We start from the raw sequence: 12642 nt of genomic DNA, 5'->3' as shown, positions 1-12642 counted from the left end.
GTTTTTTACAAATATTTTATTGAGCCATACGTACACATATAGATGACAACATAATTTTGTATTTAGATATTCATACACTATCAAATAACAACAAAACTCGTCATATTTTGACAACAATTTTCCATTTAATATGTAAAAATTAAATTAGACAAAAATGAAATATTAAACATAAAATAATAACATAAAACAATATAAAAATTATTATAATGAAACAAAAAAATAGAAGAGACGAGAGATTAGTGAAGGTGAAAAGGAAAAAAAAGTGTTGAGAGATTAGAGAAAAAGATATGCGATAAAAATGAAACTGCAATACGGAACATTTACATAAAAATGAAAAGATGAAAAAGAAAGAATATAAGAATGTAGAGATTATAGAAGAAGAAGAAGAAGGAAGATGTATGTGGCAAAGAAGGTGCGATAATGTTATTAGAGATTTGAGAAGATCGGGACTGAACTTATATGTGTAAGGATGAGAAAATTGTTGGTAATCATAAGGCTAAGGTATAATAGGTTTAAGTTTGGGTTGGATGTGAGTTAAGTAAAATTTAGGTTGTAACATAATGCGGTTTGATTCGTTTTGGTTCGGTTTACAAAATACAAACCGCAAACCGAACCAAACCGTGCGGTTTTGTTAAAAGATGACCCAAACTAATCCGAACCAAATGCGGTTTTTTGCGGTTTCGGTTTGGTTTGGTTTGCGGTTTTCTATTGGGTTGGTTTGGTTTTGAACACCCCTATTGAAGAAGGAGATCCCAACATTGAAATAATTTTTCTTTTATTGAAATTTAGTAGACAATGGAATTATTTTGTTATAAATTATTCAATTAAATTATGTTGCGATTAAACTTTTGTTTATATTTTATAATTATGTACTATTTGGTTGTGTGTGATACCTATGTGTAAAATTTGAATTTAAATTATGAACTTGTGAATTTTTTTATAATATGATGTTTTCAAAAAATTTAAGTACTAGTTATATTTTGTAGGGACTGAATCATCCGGTTCGACAGATTTTATACCTATATAATTTTGTTATAACGACCGGTCTATTCAACCGAGTTATCCGGTTTAACCCGATTTAGTCATGCGGTTCAACCAGTGATCCAGTGGTTCGGCCAATAAACCAGTGACCCAGTACCCTCACCGGTTTGATGTCCGGTCCGATTTTTAAAACAATGCTTAAAAGATAAAACTAAGCCCTCCACCTAGACAATAAGCAAATTGAAGATGCTCTAACCAATCACTAAAAAAGATGTTCTTCCTCATATACAAATAATAACCTATCACTCCTATCATTATTAGAAATCGTCCTGAAGGCCACCATAGCAAGAGAAATAATGAGATCAAAGACATCATTTGTTAACACATCTAGTGTATTGGTAACTAGAATTCCTCTCTTTTTTATTTTATGAGATCAATTTTATAAAATCTACCATTATTATTAAAAATAATCTTTAGATATGGAAGATAGTTGATGGTTTTACCGTTTTAGTATCAAACTGAATCAACATGTGTTTCGGAGAAAGTTTGGGTTTCAGATTTTGAAGAGATTGAAATAGAGTCGCTAGTTTTTCAACAAAGTTGGTATGTTTTGGAGAAAGCTTGGATTTTAGATTTTGAAGAGATTGAACCAGAGTCATGAGTTTTTCAACAAGGTTATTGATGGGAATGGGAAAAGAGAAAGATTTTAAGGGTTGAGAAATACTTGCATGGATACGAACCTAAACCCAAAATTTTAGGAACAACCAATGAAAAGAGAGAATATAAATTTTTTTAAAATTTTAATTTCGTTTTTAATTGGCATCATGGAGGTGGTTGAGATAAAAGAGGAGAGAGACAATTTTATTTTTAATTTTTAATTAATAAAAAAAATGTGATTGGTTGTGTGTAAGTACAGGTGTTGGGGTTGTGTCTATGTAAGTATTTTCCTTAAGGGTTAATGTGTGGTGTTATGTGAAACTAACGCTTTTAATTTATTTGAATTGATACAATTTTTATTTTGGTAATTAATATAGTGTTACTTTCTCTAATTGATCTTATAAATGCATTGTCTAATTTAATTAAAATCAAATTTGTTTCTTCAATTTTTTACAAATTTTAAATAAATTACAAGCTTTGAAGATATCTAATTAATAAGAAACAAAATTAAATTAATTTTAGAGTGAAGATCTATTTTGGTCCCTCACAAATATTACACGACTCAAATTAGTCCTTCACAATAAAATAGATCCAATTTAATCCCTTATAAAATTTAACCGGATCATATAAGTCCTTCTGTTAATATTTTTTTCAAACCAGTTTTTTCCTAGTTTTAAACCGTCACTGAATTGCCACGTTGGATTTTATTTTATTTTCATTTTTTTATTTTTAATTTCATTTTTAAACAATTATAAATTAATAATATAAAAAACTCAAAATTTTTTCTTATAAGGAGTTGAACTCAGGCCCATGTGGTTAATCTTAAACAATTCTAAATTTAAAATAAAAAATACAAAATTTGTAACAATATGATCTCGAACCTAAGTCTCTTCAGATTAAATGACAGTCAATTTAATAAAATAGAAATTGATTTGTCTATTTGTAAATGATAGTCACTTTACTAACAATAGAAATTGATTTGTCTAGTTGTTATTGATAGTCACTTTACTAACCGTAGAAATTGATTTGTCTGGTTGTAAATGATAATCACTTAATTAACAATAGAAATTGATTTATCTAGTTGTAAATGATAGTCACTTTACTAACAATAGAAATTGATTTGTCTTGTTGTAAATAATATTCATTTTACTAACAATAGAAATTGATTTTTCTAGTTGTAAATGATACTCACTTTATTAACGATAGAAATTGATTTGTCTAGTGGTAAAGTGAAAATCATTTAACTTGAAGGGACTTGGATTTGAGACCTCATAGATGAAAATTTATGTATAAAATTTGTTAATATTAGTAGAAATCATAAAAATTACTTTTTTAAAAGTTACTTTATAAGAAATAATTTTGGCTTTTTTGATATTATTCATTGATAATTGTTTAAAAATGAAATTAAATATAAAAATTAATTTAGTATTTAAAAAATAAAAAAAATCTAACGTGTCAGTCTAGTCACGGTTTAAAAGTATGAAAAGAACCTGTTTAGAAGTAGGAAAAAACCAATTTGAGAAAAATATTAGCAGAAGGACTAATATGATCCTGTTAAATTCTGTAAGGAATTAAGTTGGGTCAATTTTTTTGTGAGGGACTAATTTGACTCGTGTAATATTTGTGAGGGACCAAAATAGGTCTTCACTCTTAATTTTAATAGAACATTTATGATAATGTTATTTAATTTATTTTAATTTTTGATTTAATATTTTATATATAATTTGAATATAAAATAATTATAAATGATGTAGAAATTGATTTTTTTTACTCAAGTCACGTCACCGTTTTAACTGCCGCGTCATGCAAAATAGCACTTAAATATGATGGGGGATTAAAATCTAATAAAAAACTTTAAAAAGGACTAAAATCTCATATTTTAAAATAGAATGATCAAAACTCAAAAAAAAAATAGAAGGACCAAAATTGTAATTTATTATTATTATTATTATGTTTGGACCTAAAATTATTCTAAGTTGTTAGTCAAAAAAGCCAAATTAAAATTTAGGGAATTGTTTAAGGCACTTTATTGTTTAAGGCACCACAAATACATTTGTTTTTGAATCAGACCCTATGGAGATACATTTTCGTGTACCTTACATAGATGCATCTTCGGACGTTGTTTAATCAAAAAGGCGTTAGACCCTTTATCCTTCCTCATTTCTCATTCTCTCAAACTATCAAACTCTCATCTCTCAAAATATCTCAACGCACATTCTCTCAAAATCATTTAACTCACTTCAAATCTTCTTTCATCAACATCAAAACGATCAAATAGTTCATTCAACATCAAATTTAATTCAGATTTTGTAAGTTTTATATTTTTCTATAGTTTTTTTATTTTCTATATACATTTGTAAAAACTAAACATTAAGTTATTTAATAAAGGGTTAAATAAGTTTTTGGTCCCTATAAATATTGCAGTTTCATTTTTAGTCCCTCCCTACCTTTAGGCAACGGTTTTAGCTGGTTTTGACAACGGTTTTCTTGTAAAAACCGTTGCCTAAAGGCAGTGAGGGACTAAAAATGAAAACTGGAATATTTATAGGGACCAAAAACTTATTTAACCCTTTAATAAATCAAGTTATGTAATAAGTAGTTTAGATATGTTATTTACATGAACAATGTGTATGATAGATAGTTTAAATGATCAGTGCATTATTTTGAATTTTGGCTTGGTTGCATCTTCACCATTAAAGTTCTTATGAGTTGCAGGACCTTGCAAAGATGCATCTCCAGAATTTCCTAACGTTTTTTTCTCAAAATTCGGAGATGCATCTCCGAAATTTATCTGTCTACGTTTTTTTGCTTGACCTGATTGTACTTCATCTGCGTTTTTTTGCTTGACCTGATTGTGCTACATCAGTGTAATGATTGTGTGATTACCTTTTAGGCATTACAGCTTATAGACAAGATAGATTGAGACACAACAGAGTTGTGCAGACTGCATTAGTTCGGAGAAAAATATCGCAAGCCTCGCAAGCACCTATTGTTTTGAGTCTGATTGTTGTAGTGACGTCAACTTTTAAAACTCGTGCATCTTCGACTTGAAGACAAGTGTCACCTATTAGGGCCCAACAGATACCCTGAGTCTCTTCCGCAGGCACCCGAAGCCCCGCATGGGTTTGGAGGACTGTCTAACTTACGATGTTATACCCAGACCATACTGCTTTATTGTTTCTTCCTATTTGTAACTTTCACTACCATAAAAAGGAGTTAGAGAAGAGATTAATTTACATTATAGCCTTTCATCAATCATCTAAAAACTTATTGTTATGCCTTATTAATACTGAGTCAATCTGCGATAGAGATAACAAACAAGGATAATTAACATCTCAAGCTAATGGGCAATTGTTACCAAACATCTCAAGGGTAATGGAAAGAAATATTCAGAAAATATATTTCCAGATCCAAAAATATATTTCCAGCTTTTTTATTGTTACCAAACATCTCAAGGGTAATGGAAAGAAATATTTAGGAAATATATTTCCAGATCCAAAAATATATTTCTAGCTTTTTTTTAAAATAAATGTGTAGTTCACTTACACATGTATTTGATGTATTTTAAAGTGCGTCCAAAAATGCATTTTTGAAATTTAAAATATTATTGTATTTTCACAAGGTGTGCTAGTAATGCATATGATGCATTAAAAATTTCCCAATATATTATCCCAAAGCAGCAAGCGCATTTTATTAGGTGAAATATTAGGCTTGGAATCAAAGTTACTGAACTGAAAGAGTATAACTATTTTACTCAAACAGTTGAAAGTATGAAGGGTTGAAAACCATGCATCTTTAAAACACAAAAATTATTGCAATTTAAACCTTCAAATTTTTATGCAAGCTTGGAAGTAAAGAACAAAAACAACGACCACACAGCAGTGTTCATTTCACCATGATGACGAGTCCTGTATGCTTACTTCACAAAATATAGTACAAGACAGTGTAAAGAGAGAATAACTGATATCAAATTCCAACATGACAAAATGACTTGGCAAATCTAGGGAGCATGTAAAAGTAAAACCACTAATGAGGAACCCAAAAAATAAATATCTGGGCCAAAACAAATAGGAAAAATATGAAACAAAAATATCTCCCTCATTTGCCATGCTGCTGTCGCAAATCAGGCAGCTCTTAACTTTAAATTCGTATCCTTTCTTTCCGTAATCCACAAACTCAACTGACTTTCGAATCATTTATTTTCTCCATAAAACAAAATTCGACCAGAACCATAAAGAATCATGTTTCAGGTCTTACTTCCCTTATTTCTTCAATTCATGCAGGCTCTGATCTTCTCTTTGATAAGAACAAAGGAAAGAAAGGAAAAATAACTGAATGCAACAGCATAATGCATGATACACATCGTTGGTGAATTACCCAAACCAAAGTCTAGAATCCATAAACTGTTAGTCTCTCCTATTACCTGCCCTCAAGATTGGACAGCCAGCCTTTGCAGATGCTCAAAGAAAACTTGAAGGCTGACATCATCAGTAAAGATTACATCTGAACCAGCAGCCATCTCGTGCGCATTATTATATGTTGCTGACGGATTCAGCTTTGCCAATAAAAATCTAGCCTGTAAAAGACACCAATGAAACCCTGATAAGTTTCCTAGTATGAAGAAACTTGACTCAGATCAACAAAAGTTTATAATACTCAGCAGTATTGCTCCTGGTTTGAATTAACTTAGGTAAGTAAAAATTAGACAAATATCATTCAGATTGAGACTGCTAAACAATACCAACCTGGGAACCATGTTGATCACACACTACCAATCTAGGAACAGGGAACCGATCTCTAATTACTGCGTGGGCATCATCTTGTGGAGCTCGTAATAGTTGTGCAAAAGCCTGTATCATAAATTAAAGTTAGCAGGGAGAGAAAAAAGGAATAATGGTAAATGCAACACTTGACACTAACTATGAAAATGCTTCCAAGTAAAATTACTTCCATAAAAAACTATGAGAAAGTAACTAATGCTTACAGATCAAACCGTAAAATCTAAAGATAATTTGTGAGCAGAATTATCAGGTAATAACAATTTCTTTAGCAGGACATGACTGCACACAAACCTGGTGTTCTGGTTGGTTCTGGTATCCCAAGTTGCGCCATTGAGCTATTGTCATCCCATGAAAAATAACCACACTAAAGTATGAATCTAGCAACAGAATCCGGTCTGCAGCAATGGAAGCCACATCCAACAGAGCTGGTGCAGGCAGTGAATTAAATGAATATGATATTAGAGATGGCTGAATCATGACAGCCGCATTACTAATATTTTCACGGTTTAACAACATGCGGAAGTATGCAGTCTCATCTGGACTGTTGTTAAAAACCTGTCAATATATTTCACCATTAGCTAACAAACAGGACTCCAAAATAGGAAGAAAACAACAATAACAAGTACCTGTACAAACTGTGAGCGTCGCAGATTGAACATAAACTGGGGGAAAAGAGAAAATGATGGATTTAATGTAAAAGATGATGGATCATCCTTGCGGTAGTCCCCAAACTTAGAACAGAGGCGAATGAGGAACCTATCCAACCACCGGGTGGCATCAAATGTTTCCTGATCACACAAAATTGATGCTCAGAAAGGCGTTTGTTTAAACAAAAGTAGATTTGAAATTTTGACACAGCTAATAAACGTCCAACAAAGACTGATTGAACAAGAGCAATTTTCATCAAAACCATCAATATCAAAGCTATTTGCCCAATTTCATGTTTTAATGAAACTCCCCACTAGCTATTTGCGCAATGCTATGCAGCTAAGCAAATAAAATCTAATAATAATATTGTTAGGAATCCAAGAATTGGATTCCAAAAAAACAACACTTTTATTAAGAATTAGGATAGAATAGGAGAGAATCTCCGCACAAGGACATAGAGTATACCCTATTCACAATTACAATATTCATAGGTGATCCACTCTACATTGTATTCTCTTATTTATACAAATAGTCATATAACAACCTCAACTAACTGACTAACTTCTACAACAACTCTGAACTACTTTAACTAATCTAATTAATCAGTATTCTATATCCTAACAAATCTGAATATAAGATTTATCTCATACCTCTGTCTCCATTTTCAGAGAAGCATATCTAGCCATTACCACTGCAGCAGTTTCCTGGTCAAATCCTTGGACCAATTCCTGAATAGAAAAACAATGCAAGTAATTAAAAATCACGCGATTAATCAATTTAAGAATCTCAATGTAAATAAATAATTGTCTATAGATTAGGTATCTGCAAATGTCGCAGTTAACTTCATTGATATACACAATAAACACACATAAATGCGAATGCATTTAGATTAGGTATCTGCATATGACATAACTTGAAAATCATACTTAAGAGCATGAAGAGTAAAATTTTCATGCTTTCATACAACATTTTCATTTAGGTATTCCAAATATTTCAATGAACATTTGAGAAACGAACTCCATCCATAGCCGGACATAAAAAAGACTGGAACTACCTCAGAGCTAACAGCACTATCTACCCATCTTCTAGTTACAGTTGTAACACGAAGCACTAATTGACCATCTGCCCCCTGGTAACTGCAATAAGCCCATGACCATTATTAATGCTCAAGACCCAAGGAGATAGTGGAAAGACACATAAAACCATATTAAGATCCTAATTATGAAATTTCCTTAACATAACCTTGTAAGGAACTGCAGGTACAGTTGTGGGTTGACAGCACCTGGAGTATTTGAACGATCACTTGATGAAAGATCAAACAACACAGTCAAGCATGTACTCTTGTCAAGACCACACATCTTCCATATTGTTGTGTTCCCCTCTCCTATGACAGTATCAGCAACAGAAGGCCCTTTCTGCAATATGTGATAGTAACAATCAAGATCCATAAATATCATGCTATGATTCAGGCTTAGTTCTTTGACCCAACACAGTCACTGATTCCAGACAAAAAATGAAGAGTTTGAAACATAAATCAAATCATCTAACCTTCTCTATCGATGTGCATGGTCCAACGATTCCCTGAATTTTGATTTCCTTTGAGCAATTTATCTCAAGAGTTCCACTGAATCACAAACAAAATTAGCAGCAATCGTGTCTGATAAAGGATAGGGAAATATGTGTGGACAGAAAAGGAGACAAGGGGACAGAATATATTTTAAACAAAATTGTATTGCAAAAGTATCTCGATAAATAAGAGCATCATTAGGCCAAGAGACAGCCCAACTATGTTGGCACATCACTTGGCACCAATTATCTGCAGCACCCAACAAGTATTACCGGAGAAATATGAAAGAAATAACAATAGCCAAGGAGGGGACAATAAAGAGGACAGAAATGTAACTGTATAAATAATAACAAAACATCATTAGAACACTTAAAATGAGAGAATGCTCACTTGAAACAAAGACCAAGAGATTGCTCCCCGTCCTCAAAAACACGCTTAAAAGAGTCCTTGAAGACTGAATGACCAAAACTTTCAGACAGGACAACAAGGCCACCAGTTCTTTCAACTGCAACTTTCATTTCTGCAACTCCAACCTTAAATGTAAAACAACCATAAATCAGCACAAAACAAAAATGAGCACAATTAACTCCCAACTGTTTTTCAAATTTAATGCAACATTTTGACAATATACTAACAATTTTCATGAACTACTACTGCACAACATAAATAAAAACTTCCTTGCAATTCACAGTAGGAATTCAAGAATGAAATTTAAAATATTACCAGCTTCACTCTCAAAAAGATAAATAAATTGGTAAACCCAATGCCTCAATATGAACATCCAGATTGATGTATTAACCAAATTGAATTATATAGATTAACATGTCTTGTGGCCATCTGTTGCTTCAGATAGGGAGAATCAAAAGTAAGTTCAGAAACTATACTTAAGTAAGCCCAAAAACTTTCTCGTAAGGAACGTTATGGATAACATGGTTCTAGTTAATGTATCACAAAAAAATTATACTTACAAAATTAAATCAACAAAAATAATTCCACCGGTAACGTTAAGGGCCGTTTGTTTAGGCTCATTTTAAGAAAAAATTACTCTTTAACTTAGATATATATCAAAAAGAATTTAGACATTTGGAATATCTATTTAAAAAAACAAAAAAGAATAACTTGTTTCATTTCAAAAAAGAATTTAGAAATTTGGAATATCTATTTAGAAAAACAAAAAAGAATAACTTAATTCATTTCAAAGCTTATCTAAGTACATGCAAAATTGTTTAAAACGAACATTTTCAAAAAACCTGAAGGATGGAAACTGTTTAACCACTCAGCAGAAATGCTGAATTAGATACCTTCTCATGTGGCATTGGGAAAAAATGAGCTGCATGGTAACATTATATTTGAATTTGATGATAAGAAAAAACAACACTACATGCTTCAGAAATCTTACTGAGCACTATGAATGATCCGCACACATGCAATGCATAGCCAACTAACAAGAGAAATAATTACAACAGCATGAGAAAATTAGTAAAGTCGCACAAACCTGATCAAGTGCTGATGCAAAGACATCTAAAACATGACCTTGGCTAACCAGCTGTTTTGCAAGACCATCATAAAATTTGACTGCTTTCTTAAAGTAAGGCGCTGCATCTTTATCAAGATCTTTATGAGAACGCACTGGGTCAGATAAATCTTTAGATACAATCTGCAAAGAAATTTTGAAATCGAAATCCCAGCATCAGATATACTCTATGTATAGATAATTCAGTGATTGTCAACAAAAACAATCACTCCACTACCAACAATAATCTGATAGCAAGTGCAGTATCTAACAACACAACCCAGAAACTTGGATATCAAACACCTAACAAATCATTCCACTCCTAATGCTGAAGCTTGATTAATGATGAAAACCATTTTCCAATTTTCCAAACACTAGCTAGTTTTCTTTCCATCCAAAACAAAAACCATGGCAAAGAAACAACCAATTAATAAAAAAAATACACCAACAGAATAACGATATACCGTGCCGGGTCCTTCCGTGCATGGTCCTCCAACCAAAGTTATGATTCTAGCTCCAGTCCCAGGAACACAAGCACTGAGCAATCCAGATGCAACACTCAATGCAACGCCGGTGCAGCGAGCGGGACGTTTGCCAGGAGGAACAGGCCACTGATCTCTCTGCAATTCTTCTAAAAGCTGGAAGAAAAAAAACACAATCACAACGGAATCATCAGTCATCACAATTCATCATAGCAGTAAAAAAACAACAATCAAATAAGCATTATCATTGGCATTACCGCATTGAGAGTGTATTCACAATCAGAAGCAGGCAACAAAAACCGTGAAACACCAGAATTGGGGAAAGGAGCACCCTTAATCGGCCTCCTTCCAGAAGCAGCAGAAGAAGCAAGACCAAGCTGTTCCAAAATCTGATCTTTCGGAATCTCTTTGGAACCGCGAAAGACATAAACCTTAGACATATCAGAGAATCCCAATTCATAAACCTGAACCTGAGTCCCAAAGGAGACAAAACCGACGAGAGCATTATCAGGCAAAAGCCCGATCGCACGACCGAGAGCCGATTTGAGATAATTGATCTCTTCCTCAATGATACAAGTATCAAGGAGGAAGAGAAAAACAGGGGAAGGAGGAGGATTAGGATCGGCATGCGGAATTGTATATTCGACGGTTGTGTATTGAGGGTAAAGTTCCCCAGGGAGATTGGTTTCAGAGATGGCGTTATAATGAGGAGGGAAATGGTTGCGCTGATAACAGAAGGGGCAGATCCAGATCTTGGCGGTGAAGTCGACACGGGAGAAGGGGTTGAGGGCGGAGGTGCAGGTTTTGCATCGGAGAGGGGCGTAAGGGAGGCGGGGAATGTCGGGATGAGGGCGGATCACGGAGATGGTGGCGGCGAGAGGGATGACGCACTTGCTGGCTTCGACTTTGCTTCGTGGCCAGACGTTCCATGTCATGCGAACTCCGTCGACACCTTCGGGATCTGTGCTGGCAATCTCCGACATGTTTGATTTTGATTTTGATTTTGAATTGGGAAATTGGGAATTGAGATGCAAAGGGTTATTCTTTCGCTTTGGCTTACAACACCCTTGCTTGCTCGGACGGACCACAACCGTAACGCTGCAGAATGATGTTAAACAATGACAACACACATTCAACGCCAATACTAATCAATCACCTTTTCACTCTTAATAAATTACACTCTTTTCTTTTTTTATAATTTATTTTAATCCTGAAACATTCTTGCCTAAAATATCACAATATCACTCAAAAACAACCTTAAAATTCAAGATTAAAATAATTTTATATTAAAATGATGTCATAAAATTAAAAAATATATTTTAATATGAACATTAAAATAATTATTCAAATAAATAATATTTAATTTAATAGAAATTCAAATAATAAAAACCAATTATTTATATATATATATATATATATATATATATATATATATATATATATATATATATATATATATATATACACTAAGAATATTTTATTTATAAGTAAATTGATAAATAAGAATATTTTTTATTACTTTTGATTATTTATTTATTTTATTATGTACTAAGAATATTTTATTTATAAGTAAATTGAACTTATATTTATTTTATATGATATTTTAATTGATAAAATTAGTTTATTGCATCATAAGTAATGCAATTTTGTGGGTCCCACCTCATATATAGTGTATTAATGAATAAAAATATTGTAGAATAAAAATATTTTTGAATTAACAAAATCGATTTATGAGTATTAAAGTTAAGAGAAGGATGGAGGCATCACTTTTTCTATCTTTATTTTCTAATTTCTGTCTATCTTTTAATATATTTTCTCATCATTATTAAAGAACAATATGATAAGATACTGAAGTTAAGATTAATATATAAAATTTTATAGTATTTATATAATTTTTCAATAGTTATTACTATTTCGTATTAAAAAATATATTTTATATTCTTAGTTTCATGGATGATACATTTATTTCTTATTATTATTATTTATTATTACTATTATTATTATTTTAGACAT

The 12642-nt window shown here is 32.0% G+C and overlaps 1 protein-coding gene across 1 annotated transcript; it reads right to left on the bottom strand.

Annotated features, from left to right (window-relative positions):
• Positions 1 to 5490: 5490 nt before the first annotated feature.
• LOC131661555 (protein transport protein SEC23 E-like) lies at positions 5491 to 11780 on the bottom strand. Its single transcript, XM_058931136.1, has 12 exons — positions 10887 to 11780; positions 10612 to 10785; positions 10130 to 10291; positions 9025 to 9167; positions 8616 to 8691; positions 8310 to 8482; positions 8122 to 8203; positions 7718 to 7795; positions 7046 to 7207; positions 6711 to 6974; positions 6384 to 6488; positions 5491 to 6214 (listed from the first exon to the last, which is right to left on the bottom strand). Exons 1-12 carry the CDS (start codon positions 11610 to 11612, stop codon positions 6068 to 6070), a joined length of 2292 nt encoding a protein of 763 aa, XP_058787119.1. The 5' UTR covers positions 11613 to 11780; the 3' UTR covers positions 5491 to 6067.
• Positions 11781 to 12642: the final 862 nt, after the last annotated feature.

Source organism: Vicia villosa, linkage group LG3 (genome assembly GCF_029867415.1).
Source record: "Vicia villosa cultivar HV-30 ecotype Madison, WI linkage group LG3, Vvil1.0, whole genome shotgun sequence".
Lineage (NCBI taxonomy): Eukaryota > Viridiplantae > Streptophyta > Magnoliopsida > Fabales > Fabaceae > Vicia > Vicia villosa.
The sequence above is the reverse complement of the archived record's forward strand: the minus strand, read 5'-3'. Positions and strand labels throughout refer to the sequence as shown.